Source organism: Tachypleus tridentatus, chromosome 1, assembly GCF_004210375.1.
Source record: "Tachypleus tridentatus isolate NWPU-2018 chromosome 1, ASM421037v1, whole genome shotgun sequence".
Classification (NCBI taxonomy): domain Eukaryota; kingdom Metazoa; phylum Arthropoda; class Merostomata; order Xiphosura; family Limulidae; genus Tachypleus; species Tachypleus tridentatus.
In genome coordinates this window covers 169,653,865-169,679,610 of record NC_134825.1, presented here as the reverse complement: position 1 = coordinate 169,679,610, position 25,746 = coordinate 169,653,865, and the positions used below count along the sequence as shown (strand labels likewise).

Genomic DNA, 25,746 nt, shown 5'->3' with positions numbered 1-25,746 from the left:
CTCTTATCTCTTCATGAAAATTCATCGTCTGCCAAATATTGTGGTGTTAAAATTAAAATATGTTCTTACCACCATTAGTGGAAATAGATATCTGTGAGTAACACCTTCCAAGTCAATAATTGTAAGTCTTTCATCTCGCATAATTTTAAGATCTCGGATCAAATCCTTTGTTTTCATGCTTATAATTGTATTTTTGGTACAATTGAGCCATATTTGTTACACAACACCCCTAAATGACTTTATATAATGCTCATATTTACGAGGGAACCACATCCGTATACTTACTTATACACGTATATTGACATAAATACTTGTCAATATTAAAGATTGTCACACACTAGTAGTTCATAACAAACTGTTGTCCCGTAGTGTGCTGCTATCTAGGAGTAGTCAAACTAACCTTTTTGTCAGAAATTACAAAATAAATAATCACTGACAGCATTAAGTGAAACAACAACTTTTTTAGCCAAAATTCCAATAAACAAGGATTGACATTTGTGCTATTAATACTGTGTATAATTATGTATTTAGAGGAAACAGTTCTCTCACTGAATATAAAACTGTGAAAGTTCTCCAGGTGTTTGTGATAGGACAAAATGAGGACCAGCCAGCATGTTTTTTTTTTTGGATTTTAGCAGCTAAACTAAATAATGGGACTGATTTTCTCGAAACTTCTGATAATGTTTCCTTTAGAAAAATGTCAGTTGGAAAGAAAGAATCACGATACTCTTTCACGCAATGACATTTCAACCGCCAGACCATCTTATTTTATGAAGTGAGTCTCAGAAACATCATCTCCTTTAGTGAAATTCTGTTCAGCAACTTGGAATGCAAAGATAGTCATTTTTTTTTTAATTTTGTTAATTTTATGATTAAAATCATTACAACTGTATGATAATCAAGCAAAAAAATGGGGCATACTTTGTACTTTTGAATACCACCTGAAAGCTCAGAAAACAGGAGCGAAGCCACAATGCCTTTTTAATTGTGATTTTGAGCATCTGGATGTCATTTCCAGTCTTGCAAGCTGTTCTGTGCATTACATCTGCTATCTTCATCTGTTCTAGTTTTTTGTGATTGAATATTCCCACCCATATTAATTAGAACGCCACAGGTGAGGGCTTAGCCTACTGTTGGAGCTGTATTTTGTTTCTAGCTCAATTATTTCTGATCTGGCTTGTTATACACGGTCAGATAATTACTTGATGACGGGAAACCCACTTGAAATAAAAATATATCTCAGAATGGCTGGTATAAATATTAACACTTTTACTGACAAGAAGAGAACAACGTTTTGATTTTCCTAGGTCATCTTCTTAACCTGAGGTATAGTCAGATAAATGCTTTCAATTCTTTCCTCTTTATTGAAGGAGTCGCCATTTTTGTCTTCTTCCAACTTGAAGATCTCAATCTCAGACTTCTGATAAAGTTAACGCAGTAGGTTTGTCTGTGATGTATAGATACAGCTATTGGAATGCTCCATACACTCTGCATGCCTTGTGTCTGCTCTAACTAATATGCCAACGAACAAATCTGCCACAGTACGGGCTATAGACATGAACTTCTTCCACAACAGTACATCTATTTCTTTACTGTCCTTTCACTGTGCTTCTTTTAATGTTTGGTGGCCTTTCGTTATCCGTTGATGAAAAAACTTGTGTATATAAACTAACTTATGGGATGTGGGCTCGAATACCTGTCCAACCAAACATGTTTGCACTTTCAGCTGTGGGGATATGTTATAATGTGATGGCCAATTTCACTATTTGTTAGTCAAAGAATAGCCAAAGTGTTGACGGTAGGTGCTGATGACTAGTTGTCTTCCCTCTAGTCATACACTGCTAAATTAGGGACGGCTAGCGCAGACAGCCTACCATACTTTCAACGAAGCACGATTTACCCAAATGGTGAACCATCTACCATACAATTAGCAGCTATACTGTTTTACAAAAACTAAAACTGCAAACAGTTCTAATAATCTAAAGCAGTTCGCCGATACAACCATGGATGAATAACAACAACAAAAGTAAGAAAGTGATTTTTTTTTTTATAATTTCGCGCAAAGCTACACGAGGTTTATCTGCGCTAGCCGTTCCTAATTTAGCAGTGTAAGACTAGATAGAAGGCAGATAGTCATCACCGCCAACTCTTGGTCTACTCTTTTACCAACGAATAGTGGGATTGACCGTAACACTATAACGCCCACACGGCTGAAAGGGCGAGCATGTTGGGTGCGACCGGGATTCGAACCCGCGACCGTCGGATTACGAGTCGAACGCCTTAATGCGCTTGGCCATGTCGGGCCCCAAAAGTAAGAAACAGCAGAAATTTATTACACTTTGGCAACAACAGAAATCTAAATTGTGGCTTTCTAACTAATGAAGGGCAAAATTGATAACTTACCAAAACACAGTAAAGAAGCATGTGTCTGACCAGAACATACTGATGAACACTACAATATATAAATCCAGGTTAGTAAATATTTCAATCAATTCAGAAATCAGACAAAGAAAAAACATATTCAAAATAACAATATACTCCATTTAAACTAACCAATAATTAACTAAAACAACAATATTATTCAACTACATCTAGTGAATTAACTTTATACAGCACAATGATTTTATTGAGTTGTTAGATCACGAGATTAAATATCACGTGATCGTAATTTACAAAATCCTATGCAAGATATCTGAGCATAATTTACGTACACCTGTGCAATATTAACCATATCTGTGTCGGCCAGGTGATTGAAACACTCGACTCATAATCCGAGCAGCGTGGGTTCGAATCCCGCCGCACCTAACATGCGCGCCCTTTCCGCCGTGGGGACGTTATAACGTTACATTCAGTCCCATGATTCGTTGGTAACAAGAGTAGCTCAAGAGTTAGCGGTGGATAGTGATGAATAACTACCTTCCGTCTAGTCTTATACTGCTAACTTAGGGACGGCTAGCGCAGTGAGCTCTCGTATAGCAATGCGCGAAATTAAAAAAACAAGTAAATAAATTGTAGAGTCTCCAACTTTATGTACAATACAAGTTTTGAGAAACGAATACATTCTGTCTGGGCTACTCTAAGATTTTCTCTACAACTATCATTTTTAAATAAGCATATGCTTCATTTCCATGTCTAACAGCATTCGTTAAATAAATTAACTTTATATTTTTGATATATTACGGAACCACATCGTTTAATGGTGTGAAACAGGCTTAAGTGATTTGTTTTCCATTTCCATAAAAACAAATGTTTTAGTCCCACTTATATGTAACCCAATGTCTGTACTGTTGTTGCCATGGGATAACTACCGAAAGTTTTGTTTCTAATGAGAAAATGCAAACAGCCACACATAATAACTTAAAAAACAAAGTGAGATCACAAGCAAATCTCCTCAAAACTGGCCTACAATATATTCTGATGATAATTTGTACAGTATGGGACCAAAATTAACTATACCGAAATATTTTTAAGTCAAATATAAGTTCAATATATTGGCATGGCCAAGCGCGTTAAGGCGTTCGACTCGTAATCCGAGGGTCACGGGTTCGAATCCCGGTCGCACCAAACATGCTCTTCCTTTCAGCCGTTGGGGGCGTTATAATGTGACGGTCAATCCTACTATTCATTGGTAAAAGAGTAGCCCCAGAGTTGGCGGTGGGTGGTGATGACTATCTGCTTTCCCTCTAGTCTTACACTGCTAAATTAGGGACGGCTAGCGCAGATAGCCCTCGAGTAGCTTTGCGCGAAATTAAAAAAAAAAGTTTTATACGTCTATTTCTGAGACAAAAAACTATAATATTTTGAAAGGAAACATGAATAACTTTTGGTATCATTTTACTGTAAATTATAAGTCATGCCAGATAACTTGGACATAAATATTTTTCAAAATAATTGTATTTAAAGCTGTGACCAGATTTTAGTAAATTCCCGCTATATTTTTCACGTTTCTGGGGTGTGCCCAGCTCTGGCACTATATTATTGGACGGTGTTAACATTTGCTGTGAAGTTCTGGGCATAGTCTCCACATTCTGTGCTGTGCCTACGTTATGACCATACCTTCGCACGGTGTTAACCTTTGCTGTGAAGTTCTGGGCACAGTTCCCACATTCTGTGGTGTGCCCATACTTTTGGACGGTGTTAAACGTTGCTGTGAAGTTATGAGCATAGTTTCCAGATCAGGTACCATACTTTTGAATAATGTTCAACTTTGCTGTGTAGTTATGGGCAGAAGTTTTTCACATTCTGGGTGTACCCAGATCAGTGACCATACTCTTGAACTGTGTAAAACTTTGCTGTGAAGTTCTGGGCGTAGTTTTCACATTCTGGGTGTGCCCAGATAAGTGACCGTACACTTGGGTGGTGTTAATTTTGCTGTAAAGTCCTGGGTATAGTTTTCACATTTTGGGTGTGCCAAGATCAGTGACAATACTGTTGGACAGTATTCAACTTTGCTGTGATGTTCTGGGCATCGTTTCCATATCAGGTGCCATACTTTTGCCCGCTATTCGACTTTGCTGTAAAGTTTGGGGCATGGTTTTCACGTTAAAGGTTGTGCCCAGCTCAGTGATCACACTTTTGGACGATGTTAGACTTTATTGTCACATTTCCGGGAAGTGCACAATGTAGTTTATGCATTCGTTAGGTGTTACAATATCTGTGGACATTCTCTAAGCAATGTCAAATTTTGTCTTCGCACCAGTGGAGTTAACTCTCTCTAACAAATACCCAGCACTCTGACCAATTTCTTGGGCAGCAGTGACCTTAAAATAAATGCAGAAAGGAAAGAAAAGGAAAATAATATAATATTTGGATCATCGTTTCATATTATTATTTCTACAGCTTTGTCTACAGTTTTATAGCGAGCTAGCCAGTGAAACATACAGTTCTTCCTATGAATAAAAACAGAAGTTGTACAAACAAACAGTTAAAAATACAACGACTAACTATTTTATTAAAATTCCATACACACACGTTTGTACAACACTCCTTTTATTTGTATACGAAAAATAGTTGAAACATTGAATACTTCAAATGACTTCTCGTGCCGTGTAAGTGCACAGATGTAACTATATGATATGTCGCAACATGATATATGAGAACAATCATTTTTCGTTAATGTATTCTTGAACTTTAGATACCATGAAACAATGGACGTTTTTGCACAATTACCACCTAACCTAGTTTAGAAACGTAAACTCTATAAGCGAACTAACTTATTGCAGAGTTAGCTCCTTTCCTCGTCTGAGTTCCTTGGCACCATGTAACGGTAAGTTCATCGCGTGATTCTCACCTAAGAAATAACAAGGACTGCAAATGTGAGCTCATGCGCGATCCGCTCATAACAAAGTTTAAAAAACATATAATTGTTAAATCGTGAGCTCACTGTGTTATAATATATTGATTTCCACACAGAATTCCGGTTTACCGTGAGCTTTAAAATGTGAACTCTATAAAAATAGACAATTCGGTAAGAGATTCCTTTATATCGTAGTAACTCTTAAAACTAAGAGAGTTTAAACGTTTAAGAAGAAACAAAAATGATAGAACTTTTGAGAAGACGTTGGTTTTTGTCTCGTAAAACATATTTGTATTTAATAGTTACCAGCTTTTATTTCAGTAGACGGTCTGTTTGTTTGTTTGGAATTAACTACATAACCATACAATGGGTTATCAGTGCTCTACCCACCTCGGGTATCGAAACCCGGTTTTGGCAGTTTAAGTCCGCTGTGCCACTGAGGGGCTTCAGTACGGAACCACCCTACTGAAATTTTTATTCAGTGGAATGAATAGTATTGTGACGTTTTCTGCATTTGAGGGGAGAAATCTTTTGTAATACTTGGTATAAATGATACAAAATTCTGTCCACTCATCGATGACGGATCAGTTTATTTTGTCAGTAAAGTTTTATACAGGTTTCTTTCACCGTTTGGCCTAACTTCACGAACAAAGTCTCAAAATAAATTCCGAAATTAATGTAGGTCTTATACACAAATACAATGGCCCGACATGGCCAGGTGGGTTAAGGCGCTCGACTCCTAATCTGAGGGTCGCGGTTCGCATCATCCTCGCGCCAAACATGCTCGCCCTTTCAGCCGTGGGGGGCGTTATAATGTTACGGTCAATATCACTATTCGTTACTAAAAAGAGCAGCCCAAGAGTTGGTGGTGGGTGGTGATGACTAGCTGCCTTCCCTCTAGTCTTACACTCCTAAATTAGGGACGGCTAGCGCAGATAGCCCTCGAGTAGCTTTGTGCAAAATTCAAGAACAAACAAACAAAACAAACTTTCTCGCTAATTTGTCAGTAATAAACACGCTAATAACTAACAAATATGATGACTGAACTACTCACGAATACACTAATTGGATCACAGACTAACACACACTTAACTAATATTCTTTAATTGCCTCTTAACTAATTAACTATTTTTTCTAGCATTTTTATGTTCTGCGTTACTTCATGAACATTCCATATATCTTTTTTTAAAGAGACTAAAACTTTCATGAAACTTTAAAATGTCACCAAATTATTAGATCATGCGAAAAAACTTTTTTTTAGCGAATTAAACACTAAAATATTAAATATACAGTCTACAACAACACCATGGTTATATTATTTGACAGGTGTACTGATGCACTATTTATTGTTGTGTTCTTTTAATTAACTCTAATTATTATTAATGTATGACATACAATAACATTTATTTTTATGATTCTTCTTTTAATATCAAATATACTTTTTTTGGAATTTCTTTAGTATATCAAACCCTTTTTAATTATGTCTGACACTTTTTTGGTTTACCGTTAATTGTGTTGTATTTTATAACGTCAAGATCTAAAGACGCATATGTTAGGCGTACGTTATCTTCGACTTTCGTATGGCTTGACACTCTTATTAATTGTTTATTTAGATTATAAATTATTACGGTAACAATGTTTTGTAAACTGTTTTAACTTTTATTTGAAGTATGAACACATCTTACAAATCTTATTTTTTGTTTTGTGTTTCATAGAATCTCAGAGGAGTATTTTTATCGCACGTTTCTTACGACTTGGCACTGAACACCGATAGGTGTTGGGTTATGACTCGCCTAGAAACCCCTGTTGAATGTCATACGTATCCTTCTCAAAATGACTTTCCTTTGTTGATGAAAATCAACGTCTCATGACGTCATTTATCGTGGAGTTATATAGCCTGGGAGAATTGGTGTCACACTACAGTGCGACATTAAATATAGATAGTTTCGTCTCGCATCTTCACAAAAACTTACGATCCCTATAGTTTTATATTTATCTCCTTTCTTGGTTTCAGAGGCCACACACACTGACGAAAGCAACTGACGTCACTCCTTGGTAATTCTGAAACCAGTCCCCAAAGGACTGAGTTTTCGAACAAGCGTCTTGCGCAGACTCCTGGTATTGTCAGCTGTTACTGGTTGTACTTTCAAGAGAGTGAAACCCGCAAAGAGAAAAGGTTTTAGATTAGACCGAGCTTAAACGTACCTGAAATAATGATTGTTTGGTTGAAGCGTTTGGGAAAAAAGATTTAAATAGAAAATAAATATTTCAGGATCTCGACTGCTTGATAAGTTTATTTTGGGAAGTGAAAATACATAACTGACATAATGTTTGTTAGAAAAGGGAAACTTCTGACTGAAAGTAGGATTTCTAGTAAATTGTTTGTTTGTTGAATTTAACGCAAAGCCTTTCGAGGGTTACTTGTGTTAGCCATCCCTAATCTGATAATGGTAAGATAGAGGGAATACAACTAATCGACCCCCACATACAATTCTTGAGCTACTTTTTATCAACGAAAGGTGGGATTGACCATCACATTATAACGTCCCTTCAGCTGAAAGGTGTGGGCATGTTCGGTGAGGGAATTTGAAACCGCGAACCTCAGGTGGCAAGTCGATTGCCACAACCACCAGACCAGGCCATGCTCCTTTAATAAATAAATAGATTAGTGTCTCTCAATACCTGAAAACAGAAACCACTGTTAAAGTTTTAACAGATAAACAAACATTCTACATGTCTTATACATGTAAAACGGCTGGTATGGTAGAGAAAGCACTCTGTCGAGGAGCGAACAGCGTTTCGACCTTCTTCAGTCATCGTCAGTCGTTTTTACATATATAATTTTCTTTACAAGTGGATTTACTCGTCATCACGGATTCTCTATATCTACTAATCTATCTATCACATATGATGCAGGTTTTTCATTAACCATGGAGGTTGACGTATTCAGAACTTGAATCGATTATAAATGTACGAAACACGTGAGAGCCAAAGGAAGAAGGGGCGGGTATAAAGAAAGGAGAATATCATCCCAGTGTAATTCTCTGAGTAATATTCATAACTTACGCATAATAACAGTTATTGCAACCAAAACTTACTTGTATACAACATATTAAAATCAATTATCTTTTTTCTTAAATTTTCTAAAAACTAATATATATTAAACAGATTTAGCCAGAATAATATATTAAAAATAACCTTAAAAAAGGCATCTATCACATGATAATATTTAAACATTTTAGCTTACCCCCTCCCAAATAAAACTGTATGCCTTTTGTTCTACAAAAATAAGAGTTTTAAACGAGTTTTAAAAAGTCGCTTTGGACATAAGAACTTACGTTTATTATTGCTTAAAGCTTGGTATTTCAATGAGTTGTTTACATGTCAGTCAGTAATGCTAATAATGTATTCTCTCATCGAGTCGAGACACTAAATATTGGGCCTGGCATGGCCTAGCGGGTTAAGGTGCGCTTCGTAATCTGAGGGTCGCGGGTTCGCGCCCGAGTCGCGCCAAACATGCTCACCCTCCCAGCCGTGGGGGCGTTATAATGTTACGCTCAATCCCACTATTCGTTGGTAAAAGAGTAGCCCAAGAGTTGGCGGTGGGTGGTGATGAGTAGCTACCTTCCCTCTAGTCTTACACTGCTAAATTAGGGACGGCTAGCGCAGATAGCCCTCGAGTATCTTTGTGCGAATTTCAAAAACAACAAACAAACACTAAATATTTTCCTCACTCCCTCTGTTGATTGATTTAAAAACTAATGTCTATAAACTCCATTTCCTGCTGATAATAGTATTAAGAGATGACTACTTTCGTCTCCGAACCTGACGAAAGCGTTGTGTTGTTGGAGTAAAACTGCAGAAAACATGATAGTATCATTTCGAAAATTCCGTCACACCCTTACATATTTGTGTTTCTAACACTGAATATTTTTGGAGTTTTTTTTTATTTTCAACGATTTACGTTTCGGTGTTACTTTAAAATTATTTCATCAGAAATATTTATAACTTTGAGAAGCAATTAAACATTTATTTCAAAACAGCAAGTAATGCAACTTAAGCAGTTGAGCATAAACTCGTGTTCTTGTAGTTGTTTTTCGTTTCTTTTTTTAACTTTCATGTCCTATTCAAGCTGATTCTCTTTATAAACCCGGCTACGTTATGAGTTTACGTGTATTCCAGGACGACGAAGATTCGTTGCAGCTGGGAAGTTACCGACAATCATAAGTGTAGAAGGTATTTTTGGTAGCTGGGGTGACGAATGTAGAGATGACGGCTGTTGTTCTCTGAAAATATTAAACTTACGAAAGCCTTGTGAAAGACACGATCGTAAAATTGAAATAATGAAACATTTCTTGAGACACTGGGCATTCTAGCTCGTGCTTAAGGAGCATGCGGGTTATTTTTACCTCAGTTTGATATTTACTGCAATCCTGTGTTTAGATCTAAACAAAACACTGAAACCTAATGGTTAATTTTAACAACAGTAGGACAGATATGGTAACATGGAAGTCACTATATTTGTATTCAAAATAATTAACTAATGTTGCTCGCTTTTATTGTTTATTTAACTAAACATATCACCGAATTGGGATCTCAGAATTCGTTGATTTGTATTTATGAGTGTGATATAATTGAAATACATAGTTTCAAATAGATTAAATCACCCGTTCTTATTACATTCATTTGTTTCAAATGACAAAATAAAATATTAAACCAGTCTGTGTATAAGCGAAATTATATTATTTAATATGAAAATCTGTTTAGTGTTATATTACATAACGTAATAAAACATCTATCCGACACAGTCCTTTGATTTTAATGCTTTGATGATGTCTTGTTTCTTTCTTTGACGCAAAATTAATCGTGAAAAAAAAATGTTGGTTGAGTAAAAAAATAAATAAATTCTTTGTCGTTAAGTATAACGCACGTGACCATTTCTGTTTGCTTGCATCAAAAACATTTCTTGTACTGTGGATCATATTCGAAAGTCTGAACAACATATTTTGAGGATATGTTTTTTTTTAATACTTAGTTGTTGTTTTTAGTTAATAGATAGCATGAATATTGGCTAGCAAGTACACAGAAAATGCTGTACCTTCCAGAAGAACCTACATTTATTTGTAAACTTCGCAGTAGTATACGAAACCAAAATGTAATTATTAATTTCGTGTATGAAGGTAAACAATAAAGTTTGTTCAAGTCATTCAAAAGATGTTAGGTACCGTGTTTCTCCGAAAATAAGACAGGGCTTATATTAATTTTCACTCCAAAATATGACACTAGGGCTTATTTTCGGGGGATGTCTTATTTTGATATATTAAAAAAATGAAGTTACAAAGTAAAAGTATTAAACTAACCATTTAAAATAAACTATTATTAAACTATTAAACTAACTGATTAATACTTAAACAAACTAATTAACTAACTGATAAACTAATTAATAAATTAATTTTTTTTATTTCTTTCCTCTTCCTGCCACTCTTAACTAGGGCTTATTTTAAGGGTAGGGCTTATATTAAAACTATCCCCAAAAATCACACTGGGTCTTATTTTATAGGTAGGTCTTATTATCGGAGAAACACGGTACTTAAAACTGGTTTATTACCATTGCAACAACGCTTTTACTGTACAACTGTTTTCACCTCATAACACGAGTGTCATGCACGTGTAAGGCCATGAAGGGGGGTTGGTTTGTTTCACTTATTCGCTAATATACACAAAAATTTTTTCTGTTGTTGTTATTGAATTACGAACAGTGTTATCCGCACTAGCTGTCCCTAGTTTAGAAATGATAAGCCAGAGGGAAGGCAGTTAGCAGCGCCATCTACTACCAGCTCATACTAATCCAATAGTAAGATTAATCGTTGCATAAAAATGTCCCTACGGTCGAAAGAGTGAGCAGGTTTGATGACGGAATTCGAGTCCAGTACTTGAAGACTGCGAGTCGAGTGCCCAAACCACCAGGCCATGTCAGACTCCTTTCTGCCTTAGCCTTTTTTTTTACTTTAAGCTGGTAAATTAGAGGAAATCGATAGTTAACAGAAACTCGCCCCAAGTTCTTGGAATATTTTAATCAAATAATGGAATTTGACTGTCATTCTTATTATATACACTGTATTCCATAGTGTGAAGCAAGATTTGGAGCTACACTAACTTCTATGCTGCCCACGTCTGGCTTTATAAGAGAGACCACAGTAGACCAACTTTCTTTGTTTTATCTGATATAGCCCAGTACAATTGTTGTAATGAAAAACAGAATATTTTGAAACTCTACTTATAGATTTCCTAATTAAGTTATATTATTACCTTTCATCTTTATTTATGAGCTTGTAGCTGAAACTATTTGTTTCAGTCACGCAGTCTATTGTTTAAGATAGAGTTTTGATTGTTATGTTGACCACAAAAGTCAGGACACGTAATCAGGAAAGGAACCACCTTTGTACACGTCAACATTACCTAACGAACTTTACAGGGCTCGGCATGGTCCGGTGGTTAAGGCACCTGACTCGTATTCCGAGGGTCGCGGGTTCGAATCCACGTCACATCAAACATGCTCGCCCTTTCAGCCGTGGAGGCGTTATAATGTTAGGTCAATCCAACTGTACGTTGGTAAAAGAGTAGCCCAAGAGTTGGTGATGGGTGGTGATGATTAGCTGCTTTCCCTCTAGCCTTACGCTGCTAAATTAGGGACGACTAGTGCAGGTAGCCCTCGTGTAGCTTTGCGCGAATTTCAAAAACGAACAAACGAACTTTACAAGGTAATAAATAATTATAACGAAAAGAAGAAATAAAATATTCACATTGGATTTTTACAATCACAATGAAAGAATTAATTCAGAGAATCTTAAGCAATTGACAAAAATTCTGTATTAAGATATTATTTCTGTCAAGTGATAACATATAGGCATACGTAAGATGTTGGAGCTATTAGTAGAGAAAATTAATAATATGAAAAAACACTGAGCTCGCTCTTAGAATATGTATACTTGTAGTTGGAGCAATATCATACAGATGTCTGTAGTGAAAGTGACGTTTTTATACTTGCTAACGAATATGAAAAATATATCCAAAGAAAGATATCCTGTCCACACTCTTAAGATGCTTTGACATTTACGCTGACTTTTAGACTCGACTATAATAATACTGCATGACTCCTGCTTAGCTCTGAGATGCACAGTGCACTATGAAAGATTAAAAGCATTTCCTTGAAAAGTACCGGTTAACTATAAGGTGGAGGTCTGAATTTCGAAGCTGGCAAAACGGATTCGATTTATTTATTGTTTATTTGTAATTACGTTCAATGCCACTCAATGGGCTATCTGTGCTCTGCCTTCCAGGGGTATCGAAATCCAGTTTCTAGCGTTGTGAGTCAGCAAACATACCGTTGTACCACTTGGGGCAAAAGGAATCGTATCTACGTGATACTACAAAGTATTTCCTGTCTTTCAAGCTGTATGTCTGGAGGTTGATAGTGCTGCTAACTGGCTGCCTTCACTACAATCAGTGATTAAAAGTGAGGAACGCAGGCAGATCGTGGCTGCCTTCTCTCTAGTCAGTGATGAAAAGTGAGAAACGCAGGCAGATCGTGGCTGCCTTCTCTCTAGTCAGTAATTGAAAGTGAGGGACGCAGGCAGATCGTGGCTGCCTTCCCTCTAGTCAGTGATTAAAGTGAGTGACGCAGGCAGATCGTTTTAGAACCTTTGTCACAAATACAAATATTTTCTTTAGATCTGTATAAATAAACGTCAATATGTCTGTTTGTGTATCTGTTTCTTATACGTTTCCACATTTCTTTGTCAATCAGCGCCGAAGATGACACAGTTTGTTTGTTTGTTTTTGAATTTTGCGTAAAGATACTCGAGGGCTATCTGCAATAGCCGTCCCTAATTTAGCAGTAAGATTATAGGGAAGGCAGCTACTCATCACTAAAAGTCAACTCTTGGGCTATTCTTTTACCCACGAATAGTGGGATTGACCGTAACATTACAACGCCCCCACGGCTGAAAGGGCTCGCATATTTGGTGCGACGGGGATTCGAACCCGCGACCCTCAGATTACGAGTCGAACACCTTAACACACATGGCCAATGCAAGGTCAAGATGACACAGTGATACAGGATTACAGGGATGGATCATGGCGATCGGACCCTCTATTTTTCTAATTTCGAAAATAAACACACCAGTGTTGTGTATCCTTCAGCATTAAAATGAACCATATAACTACTGTTTTCAGATTTCATGAAAACAAAATGTCTTTCGTCTCATTATTGGTACACTTATGTATTTTTATTGCACGTTTAACGTTTACTGTGTTATTAAAAACATAGAAGTCCAATTTCCTGCCCTTTGTTACAAACGAATTTTAGTTCACCTATCCAACAGACGGTACTCCATATAGTTTCCTATAAATCTGACAAAACATGAGAAGTACTAAAATCATCCTTGCCTTTCCTAGTTTCTTAAGTCTGTAAGTGTTGAGGTTCTTACCACCATAAAAGTTGACATCACTAACAAGACGACGAAATGGCTGAAAAACCCACAACATCAAAGGGATAAAAAGAGCTAATGAAGTGTCTCAACATTCAACTAAATATAGAAAATGGCTCGCGTTCCAAGAAGTATTCGGTCATGTGGAATATAAGGAAAGTCCAGCTGTTGTTGATGTTTATAAAATCAGAACTGTTGTAACAAAATTTTTGTACGAAGACATTTGGACGTTGAATATAAAGCTCGAATAATCCAATTTAATTAAATAATCTCTCGCAGAAGCTATTTCGAAGATTATTTGAAATAATAGCCAAACAAAACATCAATACCCGTACGTAATTTGGAAGTCTACTTTGAATGACTTGAATTACTCGAGTCTTGTTTCAAGAATAATCATTGCAACTCTCACGCAAGCTTTTTTTGGTCCTTTGGGAGGTCAACTCTGGTTTTAATGATGTAGTACCTTCTCGCGTGATAATTGAACAATGTTAATAAAATCATACATATAGCAATTGCATATCCAGAATGGCGTCTGTCACTATATTTATCTTCCCCAAAACACTTACGTGGCATTCACAAACTCTACTGGCATTTTAAGTAGTTGCTCTGTATGATACACGCTTAGACTATAATAATTCTAGCTTAATACAGACATTAGAATTAACATTTCAGTCTTTGTAGGGTTTTTATTTGTTTTTGTGTGCCAGATGATTTTGTATTCGCCCCTGGAAAGCTACCAGTAAAGAAGTGGTAAAATACATTGTTAATTAAGTTAAAGTGTTTTAATAAGTATTTTATGTAAGTACCATTGTTGGCCCGGTATGGCAAAGCGCGTTAAGGCGTGCGACTCGTAATCTGAGGGTCGCGGGTTCGCCTCCCGTCGCGCAAAACATGATCGCCCTTTCAGCCGTGGGGGCATTATAATGTGACGGTCAATCTCACTATTCGTTGGTAAAATAGTAGCCCAAGAGTTGGCGGTGGGTGGTGATGACTAGCTGCCTTCCCTCTAGTCTTACACTGCTAACTTAGGGACGGCTAGCGCAGATAGCCCTCGTGTAGCTTTGTGCGAAATTCAAAACAAACCAAACCTTCTTTCATTTTTGTCAATAATAAAAATTTGCTCATTTTATTAAATTTATTCTCAATCTAACTATTTCTCAAGCACAAGAAAATCCAGTCAAAATTTTAAACACAGATTACTCCAAAACTTTCCTAGTCGAATCTGCCGTTATTAGTTAAGCTAACTCTTTGATACATGTCGCAATATCAGTTTACCTTAAAATGCCAAACAGATTTTGAGGTTTCATGAAACATCACCTTTGACTTTAAATTCAGTAGCAAACATTCCAAACTTAATATTTAAACGTGTACTTTTATATCCGCGTTTTCTATTAGGTTTAGTCCCCCAGTAGTATTGTGGTATGTCTGCGGACTTACACACTAAAAACCGAGTTTCAATATCCGTGGTGGGCAGAGTACAGATAGCCCATTGTGTAGCTTTGTGCTTAATTTTAAACAAACAAGCTATTAGGTTTACAAGCTCATAGAACTAAGAATTGTTTGTGTGTTTGTTTGTTTGGAATTTCGCGCAAAGTTACTCGAGGGCTATCTGCGCTAGCCGTCCCTAATTTAGCAGTGTAAGACAAGAGGAAGGCAGCTAGTCATCACCACCCACCGCCAACTCTTGGGTTACTCTTTTACCAACAAATAGTGGGATTGACCGTCACATTATAACGCCCCCATGACTGAAAGGGCGAGCATGTTTGGTGCGACCGGAATTCGAACCCGCAACCCTCGGATTACGAGTCGAACGCCTTAACACGTTTGGCCATGCCGGGCCGACTAAGAATTGATACCATGAGTTATCGCTTCACCTTAATAAGTCGTTTCCTCACCGATAGATGGTTTTAGTGTGAAAAGTATCTGTTGTTTATAAAATACAATAATTTACAATCGATGTTTAAAAAGTCAATTTAAATACGGGGTAACCATAACTCTTAAATTTGGCGTAGATTTTGAATGAGAAAAATATGAGATTTATTTTCTTCTTGCTGAAACATTTACAATCTGAGGGGACAACTCCTCCAAAATAAAATTATTACTCTGCCCATTTATAGCTGTTCAGAATTTTTCTACAAAAGTCGTACAATCTCATATTAGAAACATATGTTTCACTCTTCACTTATAACGTTTCGGTAAGCTTCTCGTTATTACCTATGGAGCTGCGTCTTATAAACACAGTACGCACGTGCGTAAGTTTTGTTTAATTTTGGCATTTGAACCAAAATTAAAACAACTGAAGAAAGACACAAGAATATAGGAAATAAGAACACTCGAGGCTAGGAAATAAACAACTTTATTTATAATCATCAAGCATCATCGGGGATTCCCACTTTTATGTCCCCTTCTTGTGGAAGATCAGTCCCAACCTGGAGAGACACGCGGAGGCCTCTCTGTGAGTTGGGTCGTTTTCAGTCAACTCCTCGCATACCGATTTAATAGATCTTTAAAGAAAACAAAAAGAAAAACAGTTTCCTGTTTCTTGGAGTTCTAATGATGATGTATTCATTTCCTTGGGTGGTGAAATATTTTCCACAGATGATAAAAGATGTCGTCGCTCATGTCTGTGGTTAATTCAATATACGATACAAAAATAAAATATAATAAATTCTATATAGAATATGCAAAAACTAAAGCAAATATTAATCAGTGATGACGAGAAAACCCACTTGTAGAGAAAACTATATATGTAAAAACGGCTGGTTTGGGTTAAGAAAATTTGTATATAGAGGAGCGAACAACGTTTCGACCTTCTTCGGTCACCGTCAGGTTCACAAAGAAAGAAAGAGGTAACTTGTTTAATTATTTTAATATTCAGTAGCTAAAAGTTTAAAAGATACCTAGAAATAATTTAATTTAACAAACTTTCACAAATATAAAATACAATACTTAGTAGTTAGCGTAATATACAACATTTACTACACATTAGGTAACGGCGTACAATAAAAACATTTAGTTTTAGTAGGCCCTCAGTGACTCAACGCTAAGTCTGTAGACTTACGACGCTAAATTTCATGGGCAGAGCACAGATAATCCATTGTGCTTAACAAATAAACAAACTTATTTTAATGACAGAAAGAATAATAGAAAACATGATAAATACGATCTAAACGAAGGCTTACATTTTGTTTCTTCTCATAAGTCACGTTTTTTCTTGATGCGATTCATTATCATAGTTTCTTAACTTAAATATAACTTCTAATACTTCTAAAAGCATCCAGCCAGCCGGCCACATTCCTGGAAAGTGTCCAGTCATGTGCACCCTTCCCTCACCCAAGAATCATACACTCAGGTAGAAAGGAGGACTGTATAACTATTCAAAATATCTCTCGGAAGGGGTGTTTTTTGTAGGTCAAACCTAAGTGTAAAGTACCGTAGAAATCTATTAATAGAAAATGTTGATTCATTACTTTTAACTAAAAAAATGTCAAAGCTTCTTGAACACAGGAGTAGCCCGTGACACACGTGGCAAGTTTGTAATGTACAAACAAAATTTTTTTTTAAACTGCGAAGTGTCCCAAGATAAAATTTTGAATGCACCCATTATAGTGCTAATGTTTTAAAATACAACTTTACTGATTCTAATGTAAGTTCCAAGCTTGTATTTTATTAATGTAAATGACAGTACTTTAATTATTGTTTGAATGTTAATAATTAACAATTAGAAAGCAATGTTAGAAATCCGCTTTTTAAATGCCAATAAGTGTGTTCAAACCAACATAATTAACTTTGAAGTGAAATTACTACTATCCATAAAGTAGAACTGAGTAGATATGGCTTTTCTTTTATTATCTAAATCTCTATATAGGGGTATAACTTCGAAATATCCAACCATTTGACCCTGCATCTTAGAAGTGCCAAGTTAACCTTCGAAATGTCCAACCATTTAACTATGTATCTTAGAATTGTTACCTATTAGATACTTCGTGTTAGTGGCCAGCTATTTGATCATGCACTTTGAAGATGTCAAGCAATTTAATCATGCTCATTAGAAGTGTCCCGCCATTTGTCCGTAGACCTTGGAAGTTTGTTTGTTTTGTTTTCGAATTTTGCATAAAGCCACATGAGGGCTATCTGCGCTAGCCGTCCCTAATTTAGCAGTGTAAGACTACAGAGAAAAGGCAGTTAGTCATCACCACCCACCAACAACTCTTGGGCTACTCTTCTACCAACGAATAGTGGAATTGATCATCACGTTATAACGCCCCCACGGCTGAAAAGGCGAGCATGTTTGGAAGTGACGGGGATTCGAACCCGCGTCCCTCGGATTACGAGTTGAGGGCATTAACCCACCTTGCCATGCCAGGCTTACCTTGGAAGTATCCAATAATTTGACCATGCACTTTGAAAGGGTCACCAATTTGATAATGGTTCTTTCAAGTCCAACCATTTGACCATACACCTAGGAAGCGTTTAGGCACTTGTTCATATTCATTGGAAGTTTTCAGCATTTTGAAAACAAAATTCAAATAGTGCCAGTTAATCCATAGTTTTGACGCCATGATCTTGATCACTGGAAGCCTGGAAATTGTTAAAATTTACGACCAGCCTTTATTAAAAGGATCGTGGTTTGACCTGAGAAGCTTAATGGTTTCAAGCTTTGATAGAAAATAATTAATTTTTTGCAACAGTGACGTAATAGAGATTTCTATACATTTTTCTTTTACTTGGCAACACTTTACCATTTGAATAAAAGATAGTTACACTGTATAGTCCAACAAGAGTATGACGCCAGGGCTCTGCAGGGTATCGTGCTTAGCACTGTACATAAAATACGTAATCTAGAATGTATATTGGTAATATTTTTATACTAGAAAATTACACGCCATGCGTTCTCTGTAAAATAAAAATCCACGTATTTCATACGCTTTACAATTCAGCAACATAATTAATTGTTTTGTTTGTTTTTCGAATTTCGCGTAAAGCTACTCGAGGGCTATCTGCGCTAGCCGTCCCTAATTTAGCAATGTAAGACTAGAGGGAAGACAGCTAGTCATCACCACCCACCGCTAACTCTTGGGCTACTCTTTTACCAACGAATAGTGCGATTGATCATCACGTTATAACGCCCCCACGGCTGAAAAGGCGAGCATGTTTGGTGCGACCGCGATTCGAACCCGCAACCCTCAGATTACGAGTCGAACGCCTTAACACGCTTGGCCATACCGGGCCAATATAATTAAAATAGAGCTTATTAAACATGGATTAAAACAGTCATAGGATAAGACTATTATTTGGATTGTTTCGTGAATTTAATTTTTATAGGGGGCGTGTTATGAGAAAATGAAGGATACATATGAAACAAAAGTACTAAGTAATGTATAAAGGATATATAAATAAGTATATATATTCATTATATGAAAGAATATTTTCCTTTTTTCAAAAATCGATACAAATTAAAACTTCTGAGCACAGTCACAACAGTTGCAATGATTAATTAGGACAATGTTAACGTTAAATTCACACACTACCTCTGACAAGGTACGAGTATCCATGGTATCAAATACGAATCAAACACTCACGCGTTACTCGGCACCGTCAAGTCTAGCAGGCCAAATCGACAGAACTGCTAAAGTAGGTCACAGTTGTACGAAATGTGGCCTCTATAACTACTTGCTCTGAGCCTGAAATTATTAACGTTATGTTCAATAGCAGGTGCTCGCGCTACCTATAAGCAGGGCGAAGTTACTACAGCTGGAATACATCACGTGGTGTCGCCATCTTGGAGCTAGCCAGCCTAGCTATCAAACTATATAATAGTTTATTTAGGACTTATAGTTAGGATTCATAGTTATAAACCTTATTTCCAAAAAGGCGCAACTACAAATCTAGATATTTATACATGTATCAAAATGAAATTATTGTTTATATTTACATAGTTTTTATATCTCTCAAGAGGAGCACTAGTTTTGCAAATGTCTTTCAAACGTTATCATTATATCATAAAGATACTTACGTGATATCGTTTCTTTTTTCAATCACAGTTTGAGCAGTCGCATAAAATTTTATGTTTGAAGTCGATATAACCAGTAAAAGTAGATACACGTTTAGGTGACACTGCAAGTAAGTTGCTGTTGTTGTGATATATTATTGCACCTGTTTCTCATAGGTTGAACTACTAAAATATTACATTTTTGCAGCTTTATCTCATAGGTGGATTCACCTAATATATAATATCATTGCACCTGTTTTCATTGGCGAAGCTGCTAAGATATCATATTCTTTGCAGCTTTATATCTTTGGTGAAGTCACTTAGCTATCGCATTGTCGTAGCTATATCTTATAGTTGAAGTCACTAGGATATAATTTTATAGTTGTATATCACAGATGGAATCTATAGGATATGCTTTTGTAGTTACAGTTCATAGGTAGAAAGTGGCATAGCGGTATGTCTGCGGACTCACACCGCTGAAAACCAGGTTTCGATAGCCTTGGTGAGCAGGGCACAGATAGCCCATTGTGTAGCTTTGTGCTTAATCCCAAACAAACAAACTATTATGATGCATTAGTTCGTGACTGATCTTATTAGCGTAAACGATGATATTGACGAGTTTATCCATTGTAAGTTATATTATAAGCGGTTAATATGACCTAGATTCTTAAATGGAACTCTTAGGAAAACAACCAAGATCACATAGCTAAATTCGAGTATTGATGCCACTTCTAATATTTGTTGTGTCATAATTTTGTTGAGTAAGTTAACCCAACCTTCAGAAATACTAACGTTTTCTAGCTTTATTTAGTGGAGAAAAACACAGTATTGACGTGAATAGTCAAGTATTTATAGTGAGCTAATTGCGTTGAATTTAATGGAACTGCATTCTCTTTATTTACAGTCTAAAGCAGGTGGAGCCACTGAATAGATAAACATTTTGTGAAACAAAAAAATTTGTTTTTTTAATAAAATGATCGTCATCTGTCGCAAGATCGATCTAACATTGTGTTTTTCTCAAACCGTTTATTGTGAAAACATAAACAAACGATAACAAAGTTACGTTCGTAATCAGATAATGAATACATAAATGAGTAGTGCATAACATTGTTTACCCGGTCCTTTGTTTTTTATAGATAAAAGCAATGTATGAGCAATTACTTAATTATCTCTTACTATATCGACATAACTACTGTAGCCAGAGTGTTAGGTGGAAAAAACTTAAATCTTCGAAATAAGTTGTACCAATACATTTTTTTTTGTCATAACTGTTTGTATCGCACGTGCTGTATCACGTCAAGGCCCGAATTCATTCTCTTATTGATTCCTCGGATTTTGCAGAATGCACGTGGCTCCGGACTCAAGGAAGGCTTGAGCTGAAAGCGCGAGCAGGATTTGACAACATGTGAAGAAGAGAGGCCGCGAGCAAGTGGTATTAATTACACGTTGTTCTTTATAGTTCAACATAAGAGCTGTTTTCCCTGACGATATGAACTGTAACGTTGGTGCTGCACTGTTTAGATGAGTAGACTGAAAGGCTTATTTGTACCGATCAAATTCTGTGGGTGTACTTCCAAGCATACATAGCTAGTTAATCACAGTACTTTGCACATTCTGATATATATATTTATATACACGTTTGTCTGTAAAAAAATATAACAAACCTCCCAGTCGAAGCACGACCTTCTTGTCTTGTTTTGCTTGCTGTCGAGATCCTGTGACATTGACGGAATTGGCAACGGTTTCACGAGCCCGGCTAGGACCAGGCAACAGACAGCTGCAGCTAGTGTTGACGACGTGCACGAGCGCGTCTGTTAGTATTATTTTCCCGCTGCAGACAGATTCGGGAACAACAGTTTTTACTTCGTACAAGTGAAGGATCTGGCTAGCGTAGTGATGAATGCTATGTACCTGTACACACACACAAATGTTAGTCAACTTCGCTGGTGTTAGTTACACTAGAATCGATCAACAAGCTATTACGGATCAACTAATATTTTATATTGTGTAAATACACAGCGTTTCTTCATAAAGGAAATTTTGTACTGTAGAAAGTATGGTAGACTTACAAAAAAAAACAACAAAAAACTTCCTAAACAGGTTGACATTGTGAGATAAAAGGTGGAGATCACAGTATACTAAGGTCTAACCGGCTCTCTTCCCTTCTTCCTCTCGGTTATCAGTAGCAGCATCTGTGCCGTGTGGTTTCCATGGTTTCAGAATGACAAGGATACAGAGGGTGGATTGTAGTGTCCGTAGTAACGGCTTAGACTGGAAGTAAATATCCAACAGTTAACTATCTGGAAAACAAGAGTCATGCCGTGTGTCAAATATTTTACAGCTGGGATCTTTTACTTCACTGTCGTTTTAGTTTTCTGTTTGTGTTCTTCAGAGTTTCGGTGTGACTTCGAAACACACTGTGCCTGGGAATGGCCAAAAAATTCGGGTTATGAGGTAGTATCACCGGAGATTTTCTCTCGACTGCAAAATGGTTCCCTCCATCAGACAGGTCCTCTTACAGACGCTGACAACAGTACCTACGGTGAGTAAGAAACTGGTTTTATGGAATAGGCTTAACGATTAATTTTCAACAACCGAATACTTAAAAAATAAAAAATAAATCATTTTCCCCAGCTTTCAGATTTTAGCTTTATTAATTTTAAACGCAATCTGCCAATAATATTCGAGTTTTGTAGTGAAGTTTTACCGTATGTCTTAACTTCAGCATATGTGCGAGAAAAAACAAAAACAATTTGGATGTTAAAATCCAATCGTTGGATCACTTTTATGAAATTTTTTCCATTTGGCTATAACATAATTTACGATTAACTTATTAAATTAATAAAGGGCAGAAGTTTAAATCTTTCATAATATAACAGCTCGATTTTCTTTCTAGTTTTAGGACAATTTATTCGAATACTAAAACAATTTTTACTTTAGGCATAATGAAAACGTTAACACACAATTTTCGTTTCGTATCGTTTATGAGAACAAATCGGCGCTAATATTAAAACTTTAAACAAACCTTTCAGTTCCAACAGTTCTATCATTCTTGATGAGATATAGTTATATTTATCATAACAATTATAAAGATGGCGCTAATGGTACAATTTAAATAAAACTTTTAGATCGAACCTTTTTATATTATGATATATTGTGAGTTAATTTATACCTGCTTACTTACGAACGTTTTGTCTCTATATACCCTTAAATATTAGTTTACCATTCTTACAATTCTCTTCTTAGGAAAAAACATCTTGTAGGTCTAACAAGATTTTCTTAACTTGCTTCCCAGTATGTTTTCAATATCTGCCTGTTCTTTCCTAGAAAGTTTACAACGCTAAAATCAGGGGTTCGATTTCATTCGGCTTTGCTATAAGAAAACACACACACACACTCCCTAGAAATTAATTTAATAATCTTTGTCAGAATATACGCTAGTGATTTTTATTCTCCAAACAATACGATTTTAATTACTTTTTGACATTAACTTTCCAGCTAAAAGCTGGATTTAGATACATATGGTTGAGCAAAGCATATATAACACACAAGCAGCAAAGGTCAAAACAAAATATTAGCCCGGTAGTGATTATTGCTAATTAAATATGCTTTTCTTACATTCTTATTAAAGATTATAATTCATCGTTTCATCAGTTGAGAACTCTCGTTGTTAGAGATATTTTCGATTCGTAAACCCAAAAGCTGTTTTTTGTTGTTGTTGTTTTTGAATTAAGCACAAAGCTACACAATGGGCTATCTGTGCTCTGCCCACTAAACCCAAAAGCATCTCACAAGGTTCGACCAGTATAGGAAATTTACGTTAGCCCTAAATGCATATACTACGTTAAAAACGCTAACTAATCTTTGTAAGAACAAACGAAATAATAAATATATATGTTAAACATTTGGGGCATTTAATTTTGCAGGTTTTAACCAATAATTTGATTTCCTGGTAGGCTTTAATTTTAAATTATAAATGATAATGTATTCAAGTAAACTTATTAATTATTATTTCATCTTTGCAATTTTTCTTACTTAGTAAATAAGATTATCACTTTTAGATTTTTATTGTTGCAGGTACTGACAGACATTTTATTTTGTTTTATTAATGGTTCGGTTACTGTTAAGCACAAAGTTACAAAATGAGATATCAGTGCTTTGCCAACCAAGTATATGGAAACTTGAATTTTAGCGTCTTAAGTCTGTAAACTTACCTTTGAGCCACTGGAGGATTTTTTGTTAGTGAAAGTGAATATTGTATTTTATTGTAAATAATGCCTCAAGCTTGTCATGACTTGGAAACAACTTATCAATCTGTCTAATAGGTTATGCTCTGCCACAGTGTGAGCAGGGACTGGATGTGGCTTAGACATTTCCATATCTTATCATGATTTGCCAGTCTTTTTCACAAGGAGTTAGCTACATCTAGTCTATAAATTTAAAATCTGGGACTAGTATGCGCATTATGTACTTGCGTAATTTTGAATATGGAATAAACTAGTAACTATAGTTTAGGATTTTAAGGCTATATCTACTTCGTAAGTACATTTAAATTTACAGTTTAAACGCCGAAGGCTGACGAAGCATTATAAACTAGTAGGCTTAAAAAATTGTGATAAAAAACACTTTAATTTGTTCATTTTAAATTCAAAACCAGAAACTTATAAGAATAGCATTTCAGATAATCTTCTCTTTCATACAGAAATATTTTCAAGAGGGAGATCACCTTTTACAGTGTAAGTCAACAGATTAATAGAATATGTGTTATGCGTGTTTAAACGCAAACAACTGTTTAGAGATTTAACGGATAATACGTGCAATTTTTGTGTGTGAAATGTAAAGGGAGAAAATAACCCCTCTTGCCACTTTCTGCTATTTTTTGTAGTCTCCCTGAAGTCACTGTATTACTAATGAGGTCTTTCGTTCAATACCTGAACTCGGCAGTTGGGCTGAAAAATGGAAGCAAAAGATTATCTGAAACGTCATTTATAAATATATGTATCTGAAATGCCATTTATAAATGTACGTGTCTGAAATTATATTTTTGATGCCTCTGATTTTGAATCCGTTATGGACAAAACAAGGGGAACATGGGAACAAAACATACAGTTAACGTGATTTTTATCACAAATTTTAGGCCTACCGTTTGTAAATGGGGCTGTACTCTACGTTCTATACTACTGTTACCGCTACCACTGCGTGGTTTACATTGGAACAGAGAAATAGGTTATTTCAAGTGTTTTTGGTTTTATGAAATAAGCCCTTTATGAAAATTTAAAATATTGTAGGAAAATGTTGAAACTGTATACGCTAACCGTATTTCTAACAACACTACTACGATGTGAAAAGTTGTAGAAATCTCGTTTACAGTAGTTATAGTTTTAAGTAAATCGAACTAATAGTAAACGAAGACAGAGATTACCTCCTCAGCGCCTAGCGATAAGTACGAAGATTTCAAACGCTAATTAATAATCGGGTTCCAGTATTCGTGTCGTGCACAAGACATAGCCGTTGTCATAGCTTTTTGTCTCACTACAAATAAACAGACACTATATACGGCATATATACATGTGTGTGAGTGTGTATGCATTTGTATGGTTGCACTAACAATAAAGGTAATTTGGAATACAGAACTCCGTATGAATTCTGATGTTAAAGAGTATTTAAACAACTTTGAACACTTCTAAACACGTTTAAGTTTACTGTATTTTAATACCATGTTGGCCCACATTGTTGTTGTTGTTAATATACTAAATAACTACTGTTATTCCTTAACCTTGATCTGGTTTGTGACAAGCAGTCTCTTGTCTGGCGTGCTGTTATTTATAATATACTCTTTTTTTCACATACATTATATAGTGCGAGTAAACATAAGCTAACCTGTCTTCCCTCACTTTTATCTGTATTAGTTGTCCAAGACTGTCAACAATGTGAAAAAAATTGTCTCGCAATATTCTCACAACGATGTG

At 36.0% G+C, this 25,746-nt stretch overlaps 1 protein-coding gene and 1 long non-coding RNA gene across 3 annotated transcripts in view; one reads left to right on the top strand and one right to left on the bottom strand.

Moving 5' to 3' along the window:
• Nucleotides 1–16,125: 16,125 nt before the first annotated feature.
• On the bottom strand, nucleotides 16,126–19,558 carry LOC143257096 (uncharacterized). Its single transcript, XR_013031691.1, has 2 exons — nucleotides 19,317–19,558; nucleotides 16,126–16,409 (listed from the first exon to the last, which is right to left on the bottom strand). It is a non-coding gene; the product is annotated as an uncharacterized LOC143257096 (long non-coding RNA).
• Nucleotides 19,559–20,956: 1,398 nt separating this feature from the next.
• LOC143230135 (leukocyte tyrosine kinase receptor-like) overlaps nucleotides 20,957–25,746 on the top strand; it is a 100,296-nt gene continuing 95,506 nt past the window's right edge. For both annotated transcript variants that reach the window (XM_076463211.1, XM_076463203.1), the window contains exon 1: nucleotides 20,957–22,319. In XM_076463211.1, coding sequence (XP_076319326.1) covers nucleotides 22,094–22,319 — 226 coding nt within the window. In that variant the 5' untranslated portion in view covers nucleotides 20,957–22,093. The remainder of the gene's footprint in view (nucleotides 22,320–25,746) is intronic.